The 21,173-nt window shown below is 60.7% G+C and overlaps 1 protein-coding gene across 3 annotated transcripts in view; it reads right to left on the bottom strand.

Annotated features, from left to right (window-relative positions):
- Positions 1-3,559: 3,559 nt before the first annotated feature.
- Positions 3,560-21,173, bottom strand: part of HDLBP (high density lipoprotein binding protein) — a 60,350-nt gene continuing 42,736 nt past the window's right edge. For all 3 annotated transcript variants that reach the window (XM_031452620.2, XM_031452621.2, XM_031452619.2), the window contains exons 11-28: positions 20,800-20,878; positions 18,989-19,128; positions 17,870-17,974; positions 17,630-17,743; positions 16,909-16,995; positions 16,681-16,812; positions 13,543-13,761; positions 11,403-11,624; positions 11,096-11,314; positions 10,370-10,508; positions 8,772-8,923; positions 8,037-8,141; positions 7,779-7,913; positions 6,592-6,735; positions 4,765-4,950; positions 4,349-4,465; positions 4,141-4,269; positions 3,560-4,041 (exon numbers count right to left, since the gene is read on the bottom strand). In XM_031452620.2, coding sequence (XP_031308480.1) covers positions 3,955-4,041; positions 4,141-4,269; positions 4,349-4,465; positions 4,765-4,950; positions 6,592-6,735; positions 7,779-7,913; positions 8,037-8,141; positions 8,772-8,923; positions 10,370-10,508; positions 11,096-11,314; positions 11,403-11,624; positions 13,543-13,761; positions 16,681-16,812; positions 16,909-16,995; positions 17,630-17,743; positions 17,870-17,974; positions 18,989-19,128; positions 20,800-20,878 — 2,511 coding nt within the window. In that variant the 3' untranslated portion in view covers positions 3,560-3,954. The remainder of the gene's footprint in view (positions 4,042-4,140; positions 4,270-4,348; positions 4,466-4,764; positions 4,951-6,591; positions 6,736-7,778; positions 7,914-8,036; positions 8,142-8,771; positions 8,924-10,369; positions 10,509-11,095; positions 11,315-11,402; positions 11,625-13,542; positions 13,762-16,680; positions 16,813-16,908; positions 16,996-17,629; positions 17,744-17,869; positions 17,975-18,988; positions 19,129-20,799; positions 20,879-21,173) is intronic.

Raw genomic sequence — 21,173 nt, forward strand, 5'->3', positions numbered from 1 at the left:
ACTCAACGCAGGGAGGAATGGCTCCACACCTGAGACGCTGCCTCCGTCACCCCCCGCCCCCCCGCCCCTCATCCCTGACCAGACCCCGACTGCCTCCCGGTTTACACGGCCCCTCGACGAGGCTTATTTCCAGTCAAGTCAGTGGACTTGGGTCTTGTCCTCCCTCTGGTGCTCCCCGCACCTGCTGTCCCTCAAGTGGCAGTGTCTCCTCTGAGGCCAGCCCCACCCCTCCTGCCCTTCCTCACTGGGTCGCACCCGCTCCCAGGCCCTCTGCGTGCCTGTCACAGCCCCTGCTGTCCCATCCCCATTTCCCACCCAGGCCCTTCGATTCTCTTTTCTTGACCCCAGCTGTCTTTCCCTTCCCTTCGGGCCGCTGTCCCCAGCCTCTGCCTCTTCCTGTGCCATCACCGGGCTGCCCCTACCAGGCCTCACAGCACGAGCACCTGTGTGGGGAGGTCTGGCAGGAGACAGCTTTATCCCGACTGTGAACACTTGGAGGAAAAGACATTCCTATAATGCTCGGGGTTTCCACGTGGTTGTTTTCAAAACTGGGGGTGTAACTGTACCTGCAGCCTGCCCTCGTCCGCTGACCGGCTTCATGGCCTCCTTCCGCCCTGACCTTCTGTTGGGTCGGTTCACACCGTGCTTCCCGACTCAGCGGCCTGTTCCCTTCCTCAACTGCTGGGAGCCCTGCTGGCACACACGCCCGGAAATCCACTCTGCTGGCCCCCGACTCCCTTGCGGGACCTCCTCAGTGTGGACAGCAGGGTCAAAAAGGCTTTGACACATACGGCCCAGTTTCTCCCCAGAATCGCCAGGCAACACCTTGGAGCAGCGTCCTCGCCGACACGGTACCGTTCTTTAAAGACCCGCCACTTTCATCCCGGCGGCACCCAGCGCCCTCCACGCAGCTTCCTGACGCAGGGAGGCTGAGGCTGCGTTTGGGGCCCCGGCGTTTTCTGGACCTGCTTGGAGAGGAGCCAGCTTGCGGTCTGTGGATGGCGGGCGGCAGGCGCTGGGCCCACGCCAGGCCCTCGGGCTCCTCTCCCAGCTGCTTCGTTCTTGCTGCTGTCTTCCACTTTATAATTTCAAAGTAAATTTACTGAAACACAAGAAAACGCTCTTCATGCTCAGGCTTTTGTGAACTGAACACTGATGTAACCGGCGTTCAAATGAAGACACGGCCCAGGACGCGATGCCTGGCAGGTCCCTCCCCACAGCGCTCCTCTCCTGCCTCCAGTAGGCACCACCTTGGCCTTGGAAGGTTGGGACACTGGAACCCACAGGCCTGACCTCTTTCCTGGGACCCCATGACCACGGGCCCCCCTACAGCGTCCTGCACAGCCGGACTGTCCTGGCTGCCGCGCTGGGCTCCCCGAGTGAGGACGACCAGTGACCCATTCTGCCCGGCTCTTAGGAGTAACGCTGCCATCAGACTCTCGTCCACACTGCCTGGTGCCCCCCCAGGGTGCATGTCTAGGGGTGGAATTACTGGGTCACTGGGCCAACTATCTGGCTGTAACACAGTGGGGACGAGTGAGGCCAGGGCACCAAGGAGACTGCCCCCGCCCCTGATGGTGACAGGAGCCCACGGACAGGCAGCCAGCCTCAGCGTGCCCACCGCCAGCCTCCCAGTGTCGTGGCTCCTTCGGGGGCAGCAGACACCAGGCTGAGACGCGCGTGCCACCTGGGAGAGCTGCACCAAAGACTAGAACCGCCTGTGGACATCCAGCTGCCACCTGAGAGCGCGGTGAAGACACCCTGGTGTCACAAGACCGAGAACACGCGCGCGGCGTCTTAAAAGGAATCCAGCACAGTGTATCTGGTTTCAGGTTTTATTTTAGAATTTATAAAATTCCAGTGTCATCCATATTCATGAGCCTTTACACATGTTTGCATATAATCTCCAAATTCCAAGTTAAGGCCAAGGGACGGATTGTAGCTGTGGACACACACGATGTGGAAGACGCTGGACAAGGAGGGGATGGACACACATGCCCACTCCCGCCAGGGCTCTCTCTGTAGCATCAGAGGCGCCGGGCACAGTCATCACATAACCTTTAACAACAACCAAAGACAGAGCGAGCGAGACCCCAAGCAACGCAGGGAAGGGGAGTTTGCATCTGTGACTCTTTGCAGTAAGTGCACATGTGCAAAAATCTGCTGTGAGAATTAAAAGCTGACCTTCAGGGTTAGATGTTGCAGGATTTTGTAGACAAGACAGAGGGTAGGTCTGGGTGGAAGCCGGAGGGAGCTGGGGAGCGGGAGGAAGCAAGCCGGCCGACAGGAGCGGCTCATCAACTCAAGCAGCGGGAAAGAGGAGCGGCCTTTTCCCTGCGAGGCGCCAGACGGATGGGTCCCTGAGAAAGGCCTTTCCTTCTCCCTCCCCGTTCCCATCAGCTCGGCCTAATTTAGGGTCACCCGGCCCACTGCACTCAAGCAAACGTTCCTTCTGTCCTCCCCAGTTTTCACACTCACAACCGGGCACATTCAAGACTGCTCGAGCTAATGGGACCTGCAGAGGCCGCTGAGCTAGGCTGGGCTGAGCGAGTGGTGCCTGGTCTGTGCAGGAATTTGAGTCAAAAGGTCACCAAGCTTGAGTTACTAAATTGAGTGAAAACCTGAGGGCGTAGGGAGAGGGGGAAGGTGGTCAAAGCAGAAGTGACTGTCCCCAGGGCTCGAGTTGGCTTCTTTAGGGACTCTGGCAGGTAACAGGGACAACTCGAGAGTGACCCAAGTCACCTCCCTGAGGGCAGGAACCAGCAGCCCAGGACGAGGGCTGTCCTCAGTTCCCACTCAAAACGACACACAGGGGCCTCTGTGCTGCCTGGGCCCCATCTTTCTGTCTCCAGAGGGACCCAGCCAAGCCGGCTGGGGCACCCTGACTCGCCAAGCCTGGGGACCGACACCCACCTGAGAAAGAGGAGCCTCCCCACAGCGACAGCCTCTCTCCACCCCAGACCAGGACGCCTGACTCTCCGGCCAACTGCCACAGGCCTGTGCACGGCCTCCAAGCCTGCGTCCAAGGACAGCCTGGGGCTGCGCCCTGCAGGGGAGGGCGGGCGCAGCCTCGAGCCCAGGAGCCCAGGCACACGCGGCTTGCAGCCCCAGGGACACAGCAGGCACGGGCCACTGGAAAAGCCCGGGCCAAGAGGCCGAGTGCTGGGGGCGCACCCCCAAGCACAAGACACGCCCACGCTGGCTCTGAGGTAGAAAGAAGGCAGCTCAACACATGGCGTCCAGGGGAGCAGGTGCCAGGGCCCTGAAGGCAGTGTGTGCAGACGAGAGCCCCGCTGGCCACTCCTCCCTGCCCCGTGCTTCTCGGGTGGGGCCCCAACGCCACGGCAGCCACAGCGTACCTCAAGTGGTGCATGGCCGGGCGGAGCCCCAACGTGGGCAGAGCCAGGGCCGCCCGAGACCCGCCACCCTTCTGCCCTGGCTCCACGCGGCTCTCCGCTGCACCCCCCTCGGGGGCTGGGTGCTTGGGCCTTGGCAGCTGGAAGGAGGACCTGGACGGCAGGCGGGGGAGGAAGGGGGTGGGAAAGGAAGAGGGCAAACGTTTTGGCTTTTATAAAGTCAAGGAAATTTATTTCCTGAGGTCATGACACAGGAAGCAGACTCAGCACAGTGTGGCGCGCTCCTCACGGAGGCCGGGGCCTCCGACATGCTGGGTGGGCCAGGGGCTTACTGTGAGACGTCCCGTGACCTCGTTTAGTGTTCACGACTGCACAGAGCCGCCCCGGAGCAAAGGTTGTGGGCAGGTCCTGGGCCGTGCTGGGTGCTGGCCAGCCTGGGAACCCGCCACACGCAGCGCGGGTGCCGGCTTCGCTGTGAGACCTCGGGGAAGGGGGGCGTCGGCAATTTACGGAGGGTCCAGCCGCTGGGTCTGATCGAGACAAACCACTGTGTGGTGGGCTGGGGTCAGCAGGCTGGGGGGCGGCTGCTTTCTGATCATTATCGTTTGGGGCCCCAAGGGAGGGTCTTGGGGGCCACCTGAGCCCCAAAGCTGGGAAACTCCTCCGAGCTGCTCATGTCGGGAGCCTGTGGGGAGAGGGCACAGCTTCAGTGAGGGCCGCCCAAGCGCGTCCTGGTACTGGCGGCCCGGCACGCGCACGTGGGGCGGGGGCAGAGCCGGCTCACCTTCTCGCCGCTGCTGGCTGTCCAGGGAGCATCCCGCACCACAAAGCCCCTGGACGGTGCCTTGGATTCCTCATGGGCTGGGGGCTTCACGTACAGCTGCAGTGCCTCGCTGTCCACCACGTCGGCCAGCTGGGGGTACAGGGGAGGTCAGCGTGTGGCAGCAGGGATGCGAGCCCCCGGCATGGGCCTCCGCCCACGCATGACTCACGTATTCCTCTTCCAGGTTGAGGATGTGGTCGATCGCCTCCTCCACGTTTTCCGGGAGCCCCGTCACGGTGACACAGTTGGGGTCGGGGGCCCCACTCTGTGGGAAGCGAATGTCCACCTGGAAGGGGCATGCAGTGGCTGAGGTGGCTCCGAGAGCCCGCCCAGGGGCTCTGGACACCAAAGGGTCACCCTGGTACAAACAGCTGTGACTCACATGACCTTAGGAACGGGCCCCTGAGCCTCAGATACCTCCCCAGTCCGACCCCCGAGGGTGGTCGGGAGCCCAGGCAGGAAGGCTCGAGACCTGTGGTGGTCCTGGGGCTCCCTTCACTGGCCCTCATGGAAGGAGATGCCTCAATGGTGTGGGAAGCCCTGCCCTGCCCCACGCCACACCCCTCCGGCCAGGCTAGAACGCACCTTGAATTCATCCATGATCTTGCGGATGGCTTTGCCCCGGGCACCAATGATGCGGGCGTGGACACGGTGGTCTAGCGGGACGTCCTCAGAAACCATCTGTTCAAGTTCGCCCACGATCTTCAGTATCGCGTCCCGAGCGGCTTCGGTGTTCTTTTCGTATCCTGTGATGGTAATTTGGTCCTGGGGCTGAGAAAGGAAAAGCGGGTCAGAAGAGACAGTGCCCCAGGGACCCCTGACCTCGAGCACCGACTGGAGGGGCTGGCCGGCCAAGGACTGAGTGAGGCAGGCCCCACCGACGGGGGAAAGCCCAGCCTGCTCAGGAGAGAAAGGAGGTGTGTGAGCACATCAGGTGACTGATTACACATCAGGTGACCGATTCATGACGACCGGTAAACGACGTCCCCCAGTTGCTGCCCCTCCCAGCTCCACCACAGAGAGCCGCAGGAAGGGGAGGAGCCTGGCCAGAGGTGAGACAAGACAGGCAGGCGACAGGGCGCGGGGAAGGGCCCTCCGCTGGAAACAGACCCGGAGAGAAGGGGCCAGACTCCGCGGCTGGTGCTCCACACCCACCGGGGCTCCCAGCTCAGCACCGCCCCCCTCAAATGAAGAGGTGAGAGTGGAGCAGACAGGTAGTCCGAGACACAGAGAAGAAAACCTGGAAACAAAGCACAGCCTGAAGCCACACTCCTCAGGACAGGAAGACACACTACACCCACGCAGGAAGACGAGAACACGGTGCAGAAAAAGACCAGAGGACAAACGCGCACACCTGGAGACAAAGCAGGGACGCAGGGACTTGCCCCAGGGGAGACGAGAGAGACTCTAGGACACACCAGGTGCCTCCTGTCCCGATGGAGCAAAGGCAGACAGCGGGAGCCCAGCCCCACAGAGCCCAGAAGCCTCCACCAGCTGATGAGCCCATCGCCCGCCAAATACACAGCAGCCACGGAACAGACTCACAGGAGAAAGCTGTGTGTGCAGAACACATGACCACGCGACCCCGCGAGCAACGGAAACATCCAGACACCAAGTAATGACTTAAGAAACTGATGACTGTGTGGAAGAATTGAGGGAAGTAAAAGGCAGTGAAAATGAGAACTATAAGAGAACTAAGTTCTCAAGATCAAGATAATCAAAAAAGTTTAAAAACCTAGCAGTATAAACGCCCTTAGAGACACAGAGGCCAATAAGAGGCACCGCACGGAAGGTGCCTGGGGAGGCTCAGCATGAGGGGGCAGAGCGCAAGCCGAGACCGCCTGCCTCTCCTCAGACCCCAGAAGTAAGAGGCTGGGGAGGGCAGGGAGGCGTGGCAGGCCGGAGGGGCCTGCTGGCCAGGGGGCTCTGGGGAGGAGCTGCTGCTGGCACGGTGCTGCGGACCGAGGACTGCAGGAGGCCCAGGCAGAGCCAGGGGTCGGAAAGGGCCAGAGAGGACATGCAGCGGCATGTGACGGGCCGGCAGGCGGCGCCCAGGGAGCAGGCTGCCTTCCGAGTGCAGAGGGCGGAGGGCGCGCCTCTGCAGGGCTGCTTCGGTGGATGCAACTGCACAAGAAGGACCCCGCCGAACCCCAGGAGTGACCAGGAGGGCGCAGGCGAAACGCCCCACGTCCACACGGTGACACGACTCTGTCAGGGAAAGCCCAGGCAGCTGGCATGGACCAAGACGGGCCCAAACCCCCAGCCACGATCAGACCCTCAGATCTGCTGCTCTGAACTCTGCACTTTCACTGCCACTCTGGTCACCGTGCCCAGGTCAGGACAGAGGTCAACGAGAGCCCCTCTGCCCCCGACATGCTTCAGCCGCGGGGCCGACCCGGCGGCCGCCCTTACCTGGCTCCCGTCCTCCTTGTCAGGAAACTGGATGTTCACGTCGTGCTCCAAGCGGATCTGCGTGATCACTGCCCCCTTTCTCCCGATGATTTTGGGGTGGTATCTGGGGTCTACGGTGACACTCAGCTTAAAACTCCTTAGAGCCTACAGATGGAACAAGTGGGAGTGAGGCCAAGGGGAGGGCACTGCGGCCTTGACCTCCACCACCAGGCGCACCCACACGCCCCCGGCTCCGTCCCAGTCCTGCAAGGCGTCCGCCGTCACCTCAGCAGCAAGAGTGAGACACAGCGTGCCTGCTGGCCTCGGGCCCTCCACCGCCCACCAGTGACGGGAACCGAGCCCACTCCGTGACCACCAGCATAAACCCCTCAGGAAAGGGCCTGAAGAGGCAAGCTACATGCTGGCATCCCCCGGGCGGGGCAGCACAGTGCAGGGTGGGCCCTGGGCTCTGCTTTCCCCGCTGTCGTGAAACAGAGACCCGACGGGTAAGCACAGGAGTCCTGGGTCTCCCACGGCAGAGGCACAAGAACAGGCCAAACCCCCAAACCCAAAAGGGGACAAGTGCAGAGGGATGCCCACGGCCAGACGCTCAGGCGGCGACCTGACCTGAAGCCCATGCCGAGGCTGAGTCAACGGGGACTGGACTCATGAAGGCCGCGCCGCCCCATCGCCAACCCCAGGAAGGTTCCCCTTAGCGAGGAGGCCGTCACCCCCATGTGACCGGTAACGGTGCTTCAAGTTTCCAGGACACCTGGCCAGGCAAGCGTCACCCACGTGAGCCCCCAAACGCCAGCTCTGCAGAGGGGCAAGGCACCTTTCCACGCGGAGGCAACTGCGGGGAGACCGCAGAGGATGACGGGGAGCCTGCCCAGCCACACTCACATGTTGGGGGTCTTTCTCAGCTTTAACAGCCCCCCGGCCTCCCCATTCTCCTTTCCCGTGAGGATGCAGGTGCCAAAATGTCGTATTTACTAAGCAACGGCTAATCCACATGGAAGCCCAACTGCGTGCCTGCCGTGCAGAGAGGAGAGGGCCACACCCCAGCACTGCTTACGAGAGAGGCCCCCCCAGCGCCCAGGACGCGGGCTGCTCCGCACGCCCCCGGCTCTTCCTCCAGCCCCTGACGTCTCAGCAGCCCCGGCGGCTCTGGAGGGTGACGGAAGCTGAGAGCCGCGCCCAGCACCCACCCGGTCCTCCTGCTCTGCCTGCAGCTCCTTCACGCGCTCCAGCAGCCCCGCCTTAGCCCGGTCCAAGTGTGCAGCAAGGCCTGTGATGGCGATGATGTCGGACTGCAGCTCTGGGGCCGGGACGTGTATGTTCACCTGCATGGAGACAGGCGCCTGATGCACACAGTGTCACGCGGCACGGACAAGCACAGGCTCAGGACAAGGTGGGTGGGCCGTGCAGCCCGCCCTGGTCCCGGGAAGGGCCTGTGGGACCCGTACCTCAAACTCATCCATCATCTTGCGGATCCCGCTGCCCTTCTGCCCGATGATGTACCGGTGCAGGTCAAAGGGCACCTCCACCTCAATGGTGACTGGAACCAGCGCCTGCAGGGAGAGGCTGGGCTTAGGTCTGGGAGTGGGCTTGGCGGCGGGCCTCCACGGAGCTTTGGGGAGAGCCCTGGAAGAACGTCAGCGTGATCTCCAGAGCCTTCCGCGCGGCTCCCCCCAGACTTCCGACTCGACAGGGAACACGGGAAAAGGACGTGGACCCAGCTTCCAGGTCGGTGCTGGCAGAGCAGACGTTCAGACCCTGAGCCTGTGGCCCCGGGTGCAGCAGGCCCCACGCAGAAGCAAAGCAGCACAGCTCACGGGAAACGGCATCTGGGCCCTCGGAGGAGGAGAGCGGGAACCAGGGACGCAGGCCTGGCCCGGCCCACCGGCTTCCACCCTGCGGGCACTCCAGCCTCAGCCACACCCGTCACCCCTGCCACCTGCTCTCCCCACAGCTCCCTTCAGACGTGACCCTGACAGTCTCCCACTCGCCTCTCCGCCTCTCTGTCCACTGCGCTGGAGCGGCATTTGGGTCAGAGCTGCAGACAGGCCCAGCTGTCCCCGCATCACAGAGGGGCTGAGACCGCCAGCCCGGCACCGCCTGCAGTGCAAGCCCAGGGCCCAGGGCTAAAGGGACACACCCCGTAACGGGCCCCCAGGAGGGTGGGGAGGGTCCGAGCGCACCTCGAGGGCTTCCTTGGCGGCCTCGCACTTTTCCTTCCGGCCGGAGATGACGATGATGTCGCACCTCCTGGGAGAGCCAGGCTCCTCCTTGGTGTCCCTCCCGTCCCCAGCATCCTCGCCGTTCTCGTGGACCGCTGGCTCCACGCTGTGCACTAGGGAGAGAGGGCCGCTCGACCTGAAGACACTGACACCCCACCCAGCTTCACCCGCCGTCAAGCGCCCACGAAACGCTGGGCGGCGGGGGTGGGGCGGTCAGGAGGTTGTGGTCTGGGCCCAGCAAGCTGACCAGACCCACCTCCGCGCCTTCAGAACGGAGTCAACCGCCTCCGGCCGGCGGAAAGAACAGAGAGAGCAGGGCCCACGCGTCCAGATAGAGGGAGATGCGGGCTTGAGAATGACCTGGGAGGATGAGGGAGAGCTGGCAGCAGCAGGGGGCTCCGCCAGGAAGAGGCCGGCTCCCAGAGCCCTGGGACACGACACGGGACGTGGAAACCGGCCGGTGGCCCACATGGGGGACGAGTGCCCCAAATAAACATAACGCTATTTGTGGAGCAAGACAGAATCCAGGCGTCCGCATGGTATCAACAAACGAGCGAACGTACAGACACACAGCTGCCTACAGGAGTCACGGTCCAGGACCGACTGGGGAGCGGGGGGCTCGGGAGGACGCCGTAAGACCAGCAAGACCCGAATGTTGGCAGTGCGCCCGATGGCAGTGCGGCGTAATGCTGGGCCTTCTGTCCCGAGGAACGCGCCGTCATCCCAAGTGACAAGGGGAGTGTCCTGATCCTCAGGGAGAAGCCGCTACAGGCCTAGGTCTGGAAGTTACACTGGAGCGACTCAGGACATGGTGCGGGCAGGCGTGCGTGTAAAGGGGTGGGTGGGTGGGCAAGCAGAACTGGTGAACTGGGGTACCTTCACACCATTCTGCGTTTTTCTTAACATGAAATTATATCAAAAATAAAAAAATACTCAGGTGTGAAACATAAACGTAACAGGTGTGATTTAACTACTTCTCCCCTCAAAACAGCCTGCGTCCTCAGGAAAACAGGAGCATTAGTGGCCATGACAAGCCACACAAAAGACAGAGGAACGATCGCAGGGTCGCCTCCCCGCCCGGTCCCTGGGGGCACAAGCACAACCCAGTGACAAGCAGGACCCCTGGGGCTGAAGGGCCCTCCTGGAAGGGCAACCAGCCACTCAGGCGGTGCCCTCACAGAGGACACGGCCGGGAAAAGAGGGTGCCACTGTGGACGGAGTCGACGCAGCCCATCACACGGCGGGCACCTGGGGGCTGGGAGAAGCAGTGGGACTGCAGTACCCAAGAAGGTGGCTGCTGGCGCCGTGCTCTGCCCGGCCTGTGACCAGCCTCTGAAAACTTCCAGAACACCTGAAAGGCACCTCATCACCCTGGAGCAACTGCCACCGCCTGCCTCTGAGAGACCTCTGGACACCCCAGGACAGTGGGCCGTGTCAGAGCAGCACACCCACACTGGGGCGTCACCAGGACCCTGACCGCCACCCGCCACACCTCTCCCCAGGTTGGGACCATCCATACCTCCCCTTCCCACTCGGCAGAGCTCACCACAGGGACCCACCTGGGTTCTCCTCTCTGTCTGGGAATTTAATCTGAACGTTATAGTCCCGAGTTATCTGCTGGATTTTGGAACCTTTGGGGCCCATGATAGACCGATGGAATTTCTGGGGAATGGCGCATTCTATGGTCACCTGGGCTTCCTGGGGCAGACACGGCGATAAGGGAAAAAAAAGGCAAAGGTTATCCACTGAGAGTCAACTCACACGCTTGCCATCTTCATCTCAGCCTTCTACAGCCACGGCCCAGTGTGTCACAGCCCCTGCCCCTTCTGTGTGAATCCAGAGCTGGGGTGCAGACGGCAGGCCCAAGGGGAGGCCTCCTTCTGAAACGCTTCCCAGCAAGACTGAGAAAGCACAGAACCCACAGATGCTCGCTACCACCCAGAGCCTGCCCACAACAACAGGCCATTTCTCTGCACACAAAGGAGGCCCCCCCCCCGCCACACAGCAGGCGGCCCATCATGCGCCGCCCTTGAAGGGGCCGTGTGAGCTGGGAGGGGCGGGAGGGAAGTGGGCTCCTGGTAGGGACTCCCACCCCATGTGGAAGGCGGCCGGATAGGCTGAGGAGGAAGACAGAACCAAAGCCTCCAGAACCTGACCTGAGTCTTATCTCGGGGCCACATGGGCCTGGCAGCCGGCCCACGGGGTGTGGAGGAAGCAGGCACCCACCCACATTGCCCGTGTGGCCGTCAGGGCCGAGAGCCCGGCCAAGCCTCCCAGGCTCCTACCAGGTCCTCGATGATCTCCTGAATGCGCTTCTTGGCCGCCTCCACGCAGTCCTTGGCACCCTTGAGGGTGACTCTGTCGCTCTGCGTGCCAGAGCGTGGGAAGCTCACCATCACCCCACCGTACTCCTCCGCGATCTCCCGCAGGACCTGGCCTCTCCGGATGACAAAGTGGCGGTGGTGCTTGGGGTCCACCAGCATACAGTCTTCAACCACGTTGTCCTGCCGTGTTCAGGAGGGGTGTGAACGAGCCCCGCCGGCCGGGACTCCCAGGCCCCCCGGGGACCCGCTCCCTGCCACCAGGCCTCACCAGGTTCTGGATCAGGGCCTCCAGCTCCCTCTGGGCCTCCCTTACAGCGTCCTCCTTCCCTACGATGGTGATGAGGTCCTGGTCCTTGTCCTCAGCCGCCGGGAAGATGACACGGGCACCGGTGCTGTCTCGCACCCTGCGGATCTTGCCACCCCCTTTACCGATGAGGAATTTGTGGTACTCCGGCTTGGCGCGGATGTCAACGGTGAAACTCTTAGTTTGCTGTGGGAACCAACCCCACACACGTTGGCCAGACGCCACCTGCCTGGCCTCTGGGACAACGGTGTAGGGTGAGGTTTCCTTACACTGTCACCAACGTCCCCCAGACAGAGCTACTCAAACCTGACCGAGGCACACGACAGACACCCAGACAGTACCCTCCCCCCCAACCAGAGGCACCGGGCAGGTAACAGCCTGCGGACCTAGAGCCCCAGGCCTGCCACTCCCCAGCGGTGACCGGACCACTGCAAGCCACTGTCCACCTGTAGAGTGGACGCCTGAGTGCGGCCTAGGGGGCACCGGACAGCAGGAAGCCCACGCCACACTGGCCCCTCGCCCCGGCTCAGGCTCTCCCCTAGAGCTTCGGGTGACCCCTCACCACCAGTGAGCCCAGAGACACCCAAGCCAACAAAGGCCCTCGCCTGATGTGCGGAGACCAGGGCCCAGCAGAGACTCTGCACGGTGACCTCCCTGCAGACGTCTGCTCCTCTGGCAGACGGGCCTGAGTGTGGGACATGCCCCTCCAGGCCAAAGTGACCCCACACAGGGCCTTGTCCTCCTCTTGTCCTGAAACCCAACTCCCCAAAGTGTGAAAAAACACACAGGGAAGGAAAATCTGCCAGCATGCCCAATAGTAAATGACTGGATTTTGTCATCTTTAAATGCTGGTTTCACAAAACACCACTGAGAGCCTTCAACCCTGCAGACAGACATCACAAACAGCAGAGTTACTAAAAAGCTAACGAGTCAGGCGAGCCCAACGCAGCAGTGCGATGAAGGCTACCACATCAGAGTTGCGCAGAGCTCACCCCAGAGACGCCAGGCTGGTTAGACACCAAGTCAGCTTAATATTTACACCAAAGAAAGAAGAAACCAGGTGATCATCTCAAAAGACCCAAGACCCATTCCTGACGAAGACTCGGCAAACTCGGGACAGAGGGGCTCCCTCACCTTGACAAGGAGGGCCTGTGAGAGATCCACAGCTCACGCCACGCGGTGGAGACTGAGGACTCCCCTGGAGGCCACCAGCAAGGCAAGGCTGGGCCCACGCAACGCCAGACGCCACACAGGGGTGCACACCAGAGAGAAAGAGACGCCGCTGTCCATTCACAGACGCTGTTCCACGTATAAAACTCCTAAGAATCCACCAAAAAAGCTACGGGAACCAAGACATGACCTTCAGACTGGATGCGTAAACGAGGCCAATGCACAAGAGCCGGATGTGCTCCTGCGCGCTGCAGCAGCTGGAAACGAAACGCATGAGGTGCTGCCAAGAGCACCACAAACAGACCCGGCACGCGGTGAACACAACGCCAGCACGCTCTCCAGGCTACGAGCTACAAACACCAGAGCGAAGTCCAAGACGCTGAGCCTGGGAAGACGTGCACGGGGGCAGCACTGCCGGGGCGGCAGCCTCCCCAGTGTGAGCTTCAGAGTCCACACGACCTCAGCCAAAGTCCACACGCTGGTTCCAAAACGCACACAGGAAGGCCAGGAACAGCCAGAGGGACCTCAGGAAGCACAGAGCCGAGGGGCCCCCCGCGGCGCCACTGCGACAGAGTGGAGCCCAGAGACGGACCAGCAGCTGGTTTAAACAAGGGGGCAATGGTGACTGATTCGACGCAGAACCTTGGTGAGGGGAGGGAATAGTCGAAACACCTTTACCGTAGTGGTGGTCATGTGAATGCACGCCTGTCCAAACTCAGATTCATGATTCACAAATATATGAATCACACTTAACAAGCCAAAAACCCCAAATAAAAGATCCAACAGCAAACCTCCTGCTCTGAGTATGGGGGCACCTGACCTGGAAAGGCCCTCCAGTGCTGGCAAAACCAGGGACAAAAAGCTGTGCAGCCCTTCCCTAACCTGAGGTGCCCCGCAAAGAGAGCAGGCGGGAGCCCTCCCGGGGCGGGCTCACCTTCTCCTCCGCCAGGTGCAGGAGCTGTTTCCTGGCCTTCTCCACATCCGAGGAAGGGCCCCTGATGACCACTGTGTCGCTTCCCGAGCCTTCCACGGGGAAATGAATGTGGACCCCGCCGCACTCCTCCATGATGGAGCGGATCAGGCGGCCCTTTGTGCCGATGAGGGAGTTGTGCAGCTTGGCAGGGATGGAGACCTCCACCTCAGCTATGTTGGCCTGGAATCACACAACACGAGGGGGCACGGTGTGTGTGTGCAGGAAAGGGCACACATGGTGCAGGAGAGCCAGCTGTCCCACAGAAGACTCTCTCCAGTGCCGGCTGCAGAGACGGGTCCGAGATGCTCAGGACCAAGCCTCCCACGAGAGCCCCATGAGCAAGGACCTGGCTCCAGTCAAGGTGGAGCCACAGGGACTGGACTGGCCTCCCAGCCCGGAAGCTGCCTGGCCAAGTCCCCAGATCGAGGACATGACCTGGCTGTCCGGGAGAGCAGCCCCGAGCACTGGCGGCCACACTGATGCGCAGGAAGCTGCTGGGCGGGGAGTGCACATGGCAAGGTTGGGAGGGAGCAGGGACTGCAGCTCCTAGCCCACTGCCTGAGTTTATGGGATGTGGGATGCCGTGTCCGGGAGTCTGACCCCAGTGGCAGGAAATAACTGGCCCTGGATTAAGCACCTCTGTGTCCCACCTAACAGATCTTAAAAGCAAGCCCAAAAAGGAGCAAACTGTTTCAAAGAGACTTAACAAGGCTGATAGGTGTAGGAATACAAAAATATCCATCACCCACCGAAGTAAACTTCATAACACCTGGCATCCAATAAAAACAAGCAAAGCAAAAAACCAGACATGCAATGAAGTAGGAAAAACAACCCGTAATGAGGAATGAACGACGGAACACAACCCTGCAGCGACAGCAGGACAAGGCCACTGAGACAGGGGTTTTCACTGTGCTACACACGCCAAACGGCCAGAGGAAAGGCTGAGCGGGTCAAGCATAAAAACCACAGGTTCAGACTGAACCTCCAGAGGTGAGAACACCTGGAAAGAAAAGTACACGAGGTGTGACCGCAGACAGATTAGACACCGCAGACAATCAACGAGTTTAGAGAAACCGAGGGAGGGGACGCCCCGCTGCCCGGCACCAGGGAGCCCAAGCTTCTGAAGCAGGACAGCCGACATGCCACGGAACAATGATGACAACTCTGAACTCACACATTCAAGAAGCGCAATGAACTCCCAGCAAAGAAACACGAGTGAAGTTGCACTAAGACGCGCCGCGACCTGCCAGGAACGGGTGGCACAGGTGTAAACGAGCCAGGGGAAGGAGGACTAGCCTGAGCAGGGGAGCACGGATGGGACCAGGTGTCTCATCAGAAACAACGTCAGAGACGACACTGAAGCCAAGTCTCCAGTAGGAACGAGAAACCCATCAGCCAGCGGCTGGCGGGATGTGACATGGTGCAGCTACTTTGGAGACAAGACAGTCTGGCAGTTTCTTACAAAACCAAACAGTACGTTTACTGTAAGATCCATCTTACTACTAAGTGAAAGAAGCCAACCTGAACAGGCTACGTACGTCACGTGTCGTGGTCCAATTCCAACCATTCGACACTCTGGGAAAGGCAAACTATGGGGCCACTGGAAAGACGCTAGTGGTTGTGGGCTGGGGGTGGGGGTGAGCAGACGGGCACACACAGTATTCATGCAGGCAGCGTACAGTCGCTTTTCCCAGTTATTTAAGCCTCCTTAAAAAACTGGGTATTTAAACAAAATGGCTAGGCTAACGACACACGTGAGATTCATGAGCTCTGAGAGTAAAGGTAACGCGACCAAGCACGGGGGCGGGGCTGGTGGGGGAAGCCCCGCCCAGCTTCCCACACTCCACTTCAAGTAGCGGGAGACCCAGAGGTGGGCTGCGCTGCGCTGGCTGGCGACGAACACGCTGAGTCATACCCAACACAGCACAGGGGACAAAAGGAACGTGCAACTGCTCAAAAGGCAGAAGACGAGAACAAAGCAGACGGGGCAACTGAAAACCAACAGCTAGCCGCGAGCTCTGAACCCACCGAGGTGGAGCTGAACGGGCAGCAGCGCACTGCTGCACTGCGGCGGCGCGGGGGCTTGGAGGGGGTGGACGGGAGGGTGTGGGCAGACGTGGTGAGGCTGCACCAGGCGAGCGCCGCCTGCCTGCCCACCGAGGGTCAGGGCCTCGACCTGGCTTGGTAACTTTTTTAAAAAAATTTTTTATTTATAATCATTTTACAATGTTGTGTCAAAGACTTAGTAACTTTTACTGCAATTTTTGAAAATGAAAAAATTATAATCACATCAAATGTAATTATTGAGTGTATGTAACAAAACAGGGTACATAACAGCATACAGACGTGTCACCACTAAGGTAGCTGGATGTAAACGTCTCTGTTTAACAGGCACAGTCTCAGACTGAATAAAAGAGCAAGCTGCCTGGAAGAAACTCACTTTCACGTGAGAAAAAGTAGGTCTTTTGACGGGGGGTCGCTTTACAGAGACGCAAGTTACACGTGCCAGGAGTGAGAAACATGACTTCCCCACAGACAGTGAAAAGGTAACAGGAGTGCTCTGGGAACTACGGTAATAAACTTAACAGGTAAGAGAAACCCCCGAAGGAACAGGGTCTCCTCTGATGAAGCCAGAGCAGCAGTGACGCCGCGACAGCACGGAGGAGTAAACCGGAGGGAGGGCGAGGAGCGGACCCACACCGCGCTGCGCGGGGAGAGGGGCTGGCAGGGCCGGCGAGGCGGAGGGAGGTGCTGGAAAGGGAACAAGATGGACACGTGCACTGTTGCCTGCAGTGGTGACTCAGTGACGTGCACACATGCCGAAACTTAAACTGCACGTTTACACACGTGCCGCTTCCTGCCTGTTAATTTCTTTTAAAATTGGAAACAGAAATCGAATGTGATGATTTCCAAGCAGACGAGTCAAACCAGAGCTGGGGTGCACCGGGAAGTACTGGCAGGGACCGCGGCAGGAGCCTGCAGCGGGCCAGCTCTGCCGGGAGGAGCCGTGGGAAGAGACCCTGTGAGGCTGCTGGCCCACCCCGGGACCCCAGGCGGCCCGCGAGCGCCGTCCCGCCGCATCCCGCTGCGTCCCGTTACCAGGTCTTTCTGGATGGACAGGATGCGGCTGCGGGCGGCCTCGCAGTTGGCTCGCTTGCCCGTGATGATGATGGTCTCTGAGTTGCTGTTTTCTGCCGGAAGGTCGATCTTGGTGTTGCTCTCTTCCCGAATCTACGAGGAGAGAGGGCACCATGAGAAGTGAGAGCAGCGCAGGGCTCCGGGGCCGCGTGGGAAGAGCCAAGACCCGGGACGCAGCCGGCGGCTCACCTTTTTAATGTTTGCACCTCCTTTCCCAATGATGTTCTTGTGAAACTGTTTGAAGATCGGAACCGAAATTGAATAGCTATTTTCCACCTTAAAAACAAGAGAGACGGCACAATGAGCTGTCACGCCAGACAGGGAAGCGTCCCTGTCCCTGAAGGCGGGGTGCAGGGACAGGGCTCCACGCTCAGGCAGCACAGGCGCAGTCCTGCTTCTCCCACAAGCAAGGACGGGGAGGTAACCTATCCGACAACTAACTAACCTGCCACAGGCCACTGACGCCAAGCCCCTCCTGACAGGCGGCGTGTAACAGCCCCGCGCTCCCTCGGACGCAGGCTCTACGCAGGAGCGGGCGAGTCAGGCCAGGTGCCCCCCCCCCCCCTGCAGGAGGGAGTCGGTGCCACACCCAGGGCCCCAGCTGGCCGCGGCCCCTAGCGCTCCGGGAGGCCCGCCCCGCCAGCACCCCGAGGCGGGCAGGGGCCGAGTCCGAGCCCCGTGAGAAGCCCGGCAGCTCCCAGACCCCCTTCGCCCCCGTGCCCGAGACCCTCAAGCGGCGGGCACAGACCTCCCCTCCCGGACACGAGTCTCTCCACCAGGGCTCTGACGGCCCCTTATGCGGACAAGGCCTCACGGTGTGGGGAACGTCCTGAGAGGGCGGATGGGCCCAGCGCTCCAGGGAACCCCCAGCCCCCACACCACCCAACAAAGGGTGGAGAAGCCCCCTCACCAGATCTGCCACCATCTTCTGCATGTACTTTGTGCATTTTTCCACCTCATTCTTGGGCCCCCTCAGTTGGACAATATCACTTTTCTGTGCTGGGTCTGGAAAATTGATGATAACCTAGAACAAGCCATCAGGAGACCAAGTTCAATCACTGGTCAGTACTGGATTCCAAAATACAGAACACCCCCAAGTGCGAATCAGACCACTCGCAGGGACCAAAGGATGCCTTTGGGAAACCTTTACCTCTGGGAATTTGTCCCGAATTTCACGGATCCGCTCACCCTTCTGCCCAATGATTGTGCGATGAAATCTCTGCTCAATGATTAAATCCTTGGTGCGTTCATTTTCCTAAAAACACAATTGCCAGTGAGGTGAGCGATCTCTCCTGACGCCAGGAGGCACGGGAGCCTTGGGACAGTGGCACAGCCCCGCCGCCGCAGCCAGCAGGGCACCCGTCACAGGGCGCCACTCCCTCCAGCGGCCACACTCCTGTCACGCGGGTGGACGTTCTCCTGAACAAAGAACTGGAAAATGGGGCATAGGGCCTTTGCCCAGAAGTGCTACCACAGCAGCCACGGTCACACCAAAGCAGCCCATTCAGCACTTCTGCTAACAAGAGAGCCTGTGAGGCTTAGCGCTTTGCAAAGCAGGGAGCAATCCCTCCTGAACACAGGGTGGCAGGGACCACCGCCCCGTGCGCAGGGTGAAGAAAAGAGTGGTTCATGTCAGCCTAGGGCATGGAATCCACGTGGTTCTCAACCTCCTCCAGAAGTCCTATCAAGATGTCAGGAGAAACACAAAAGAACGAGCAGAGCCAAAACCTAGGTAAGAACAGTTAACAGCCAACCAAACATTAAAAACATTCTGCAAGACTCTGGATCAGACTGGCATCAGGATGACAGAGACGAGCCTTCAGTGATCCGGCAGACACAAGACACTCCAGGGCAAGGAGCACTGCACCTGACCCCGAGAACCAAGGAGAGTGTGCAAGACTCTGGCCTGGAGGGGGCAGGGCGCACCCCACCCCGGGCCTGCAGATAACCACACAGCAGTCCCTCAACCTACACTGCACGTGAGAACCACTTGGGTGGCTCTGAGAGTCCAGAGAAGTCCCCACAGTTGGGACTGAGGCATCATGGACTATGGGGTTTGGCCAAGGCTGAGAACCCCGCTGCAGGATCACAGCGCCCCCTTACACAGCACGTGACCTTGGGGTCCTGGGGAGGACCAAGGAAATGCAGCCCCTGCAAGTCACACCAACCCGACGCAGGGGAGACCTGGTGCCTCCCGCCCTCCAGGACGGCACACACACGGGAGCCCGGCGCAGGCATGCTGCCCAGGTGGACCCGGCTGCGGGCTTACCATGCGGGAGGCGAGCTCCAGCAGCTCGCGCTTGGCCTGCCGCACGCCCTGCGGGTCGCCCTCGATGCGGATCAGGCTGCTCTTCTCACTGTCAGGAGGGATGCGCACGGACACCTTGTACTGGTCCTTGATCCTGTTTACTTCAGGACACAAAAGGAAACACGCTTCGGACTAGAATGTACTTTCCCCACCCGTGCAGCAGGGCAGGGCTGAAGCCCTAGACAGCCCCTGCCCCAAGTCAGCCACCCACAAGCGGGCGGATGAGCAGGCCTTCACACTTCAAGGCAAGCCCTGCCACCGCCTACAGCGGGCTGGCGCGGTCGCCACCCCAGCAGGCCACGTCCAGGCGTCTCCCGGGGATTCAGACGCCCAGCAGCCACAGCCACGCCAGCTCCGCAATACAGCTGCTCTGGGCATGGCCGGGGCTTTAGAACGTTTTAAAGGTCCCGGGCGTTGCTAAGCAGAAACGGACAAGTGTGGGAACTCCTGTTCAGGTCAAAACCCACTCTCAAAAAAATAATTAAAAAAACCCGTTAAAAATCAAGCCCTCAGGTTAGCTAAAGAAGAAAGAGGCCCCCCCAACCACCTGAGAGCCCTGCGGAGGCCACGCTGCCTAGGGCCTCCGTCGTCAGCTCAGGTCCAGCCCGAGCACCTCATGGCTACCCTGTCTGGACAGAGCCAGGCCCCCAGCCCGGAGAAGCCTCATCGCCTCATCACCAGGAAGCGAGGTCAGCACTCTGCCCACTGTGTCGTCAAGGGGAGCCAAGCTCCGTGCAGGGTCACTAAGGAAGGTTCTGAGCACACAGAGACGGCCGTGAGCGGAGGAGCGCGGGGCGAATGTGAGGACGTGCTGGTCCGGGGCAGCCGTGTGGGATGAGAGCCCGGGACACACACGCCGGGCGGCAGGTCTCAGGTGAAGGGAAACAAGGACTAGGCGCTGAACCAGAAGAAAACTGAACAGATGCAACTCCCTGAACCAAGCCAAGTGGTCCTGCGCGTCCCCGAGAGCAGAACCCAGAAGCTAATGCCAGAACTGCACCTCCTTGTGTTGTTTAAGGAAACATCACAGTTAGCCAAAGCAAAAGCAAATTAAAAGCACAAAAGCAGATCTATGGTGCGTGCAGGGCTCAAGCAGCGTGCACAGGTGGGCACTGAGGGGAACGGCTGTGTGAGCTCCTACCCCAGAACAGAGCAGCAGGGACCGGCTTCCGTCTGCTCTGAACAAGAACGGCTGCCACAGGGCTCGCTCACAGCGGTATCCTACCCAGGCCGCGGGCCCCTGTGACCTTGGGCAGGACCCAGCGCTCCCACCTTCCACCAAAGGTCGCTCCCCGGGGACAGGGCTGTTTTCAGGACTGGCGAGCCTGTGATGTGTGGGATGGCCTTACAGTTAAACTAAGCAAAGGAGTGGATTTTCAAACACACCTGCGGATTAAAGCAGAGTGCTCACCTGGCACACTCCCGACGTCCCACACTTGTACAACCGACACAGTTCAGTCCAAGGCTGAGCCTGGGCTGACAGATCCCTGCTCGCCCAAAAGAACCCTCCCTGCGCCACGTGACGTGGGCCCTAGAGTGCAAAGCTCTGACCCCGGGAGAGCTACAGGCTGGGGCGGGCTCGGTGGTGAACACTGAGGACTGCAGAACCAGCGGCCTCCACCCTACAGCTCTGGCTGAGATGTGAGCACACGACCCTTGGGCACGCAGGGAACCTCTGGGCCAGACAGCTCCAGGCCCACCACGGCCCCGGGGGAGACCCGGCTGGGCCAGGCCACGTCTCATCTCTCCCGTGCCCTGCCCGCCTCGCTCACTGTTGGCTCCGCTCTTCCCGATGAGGTGTCGGTGGAACTTGTGGTCGATGTTGATCTCCACATAGTCCATCCGGTTAACCTGCGGGAGGGGCACAGAGCGGGCCCGTGGACACAGGCATCTGAGCCCAAGGAGCGTGCCCAGACATGCAAACAGCCAGAAGCGAGGCCCAGAAGCCGACAGCTGCCCCTTTCTCTCCCCACTGAGCTGGCAGGAGCTGTGGCAAGGTGTTCCTGCAGGCCTCCTTCAAAACAGGGTTTCCTCTACTCACCAGGGGGCCACCCTTCAGCGCCTCCAAACCGCCCACCGCAGGTCTGACCGGCAAGATCAGGCCCCGCCCCACTTGGCCAGCACCCAGAGGGCTGCAGGGACGCCT

The sequence above is a fragment of the Camelus dromedarius genome, chromosome 4 (assembly GCF_036321535.1).
Source record: "Camelus dromedarius isolate mCamDro1 chromosome 4, mCamDro1.pat, whole genome shotgun sequence".
In the NCBI taxonomy this organism is placed as follows: domain Eukaryota; kingdom Metazoa; phylum Chordata; class Mammalia; order Artiodactyla; family Camelidae; genus Camelus; species Camelus dromedarius.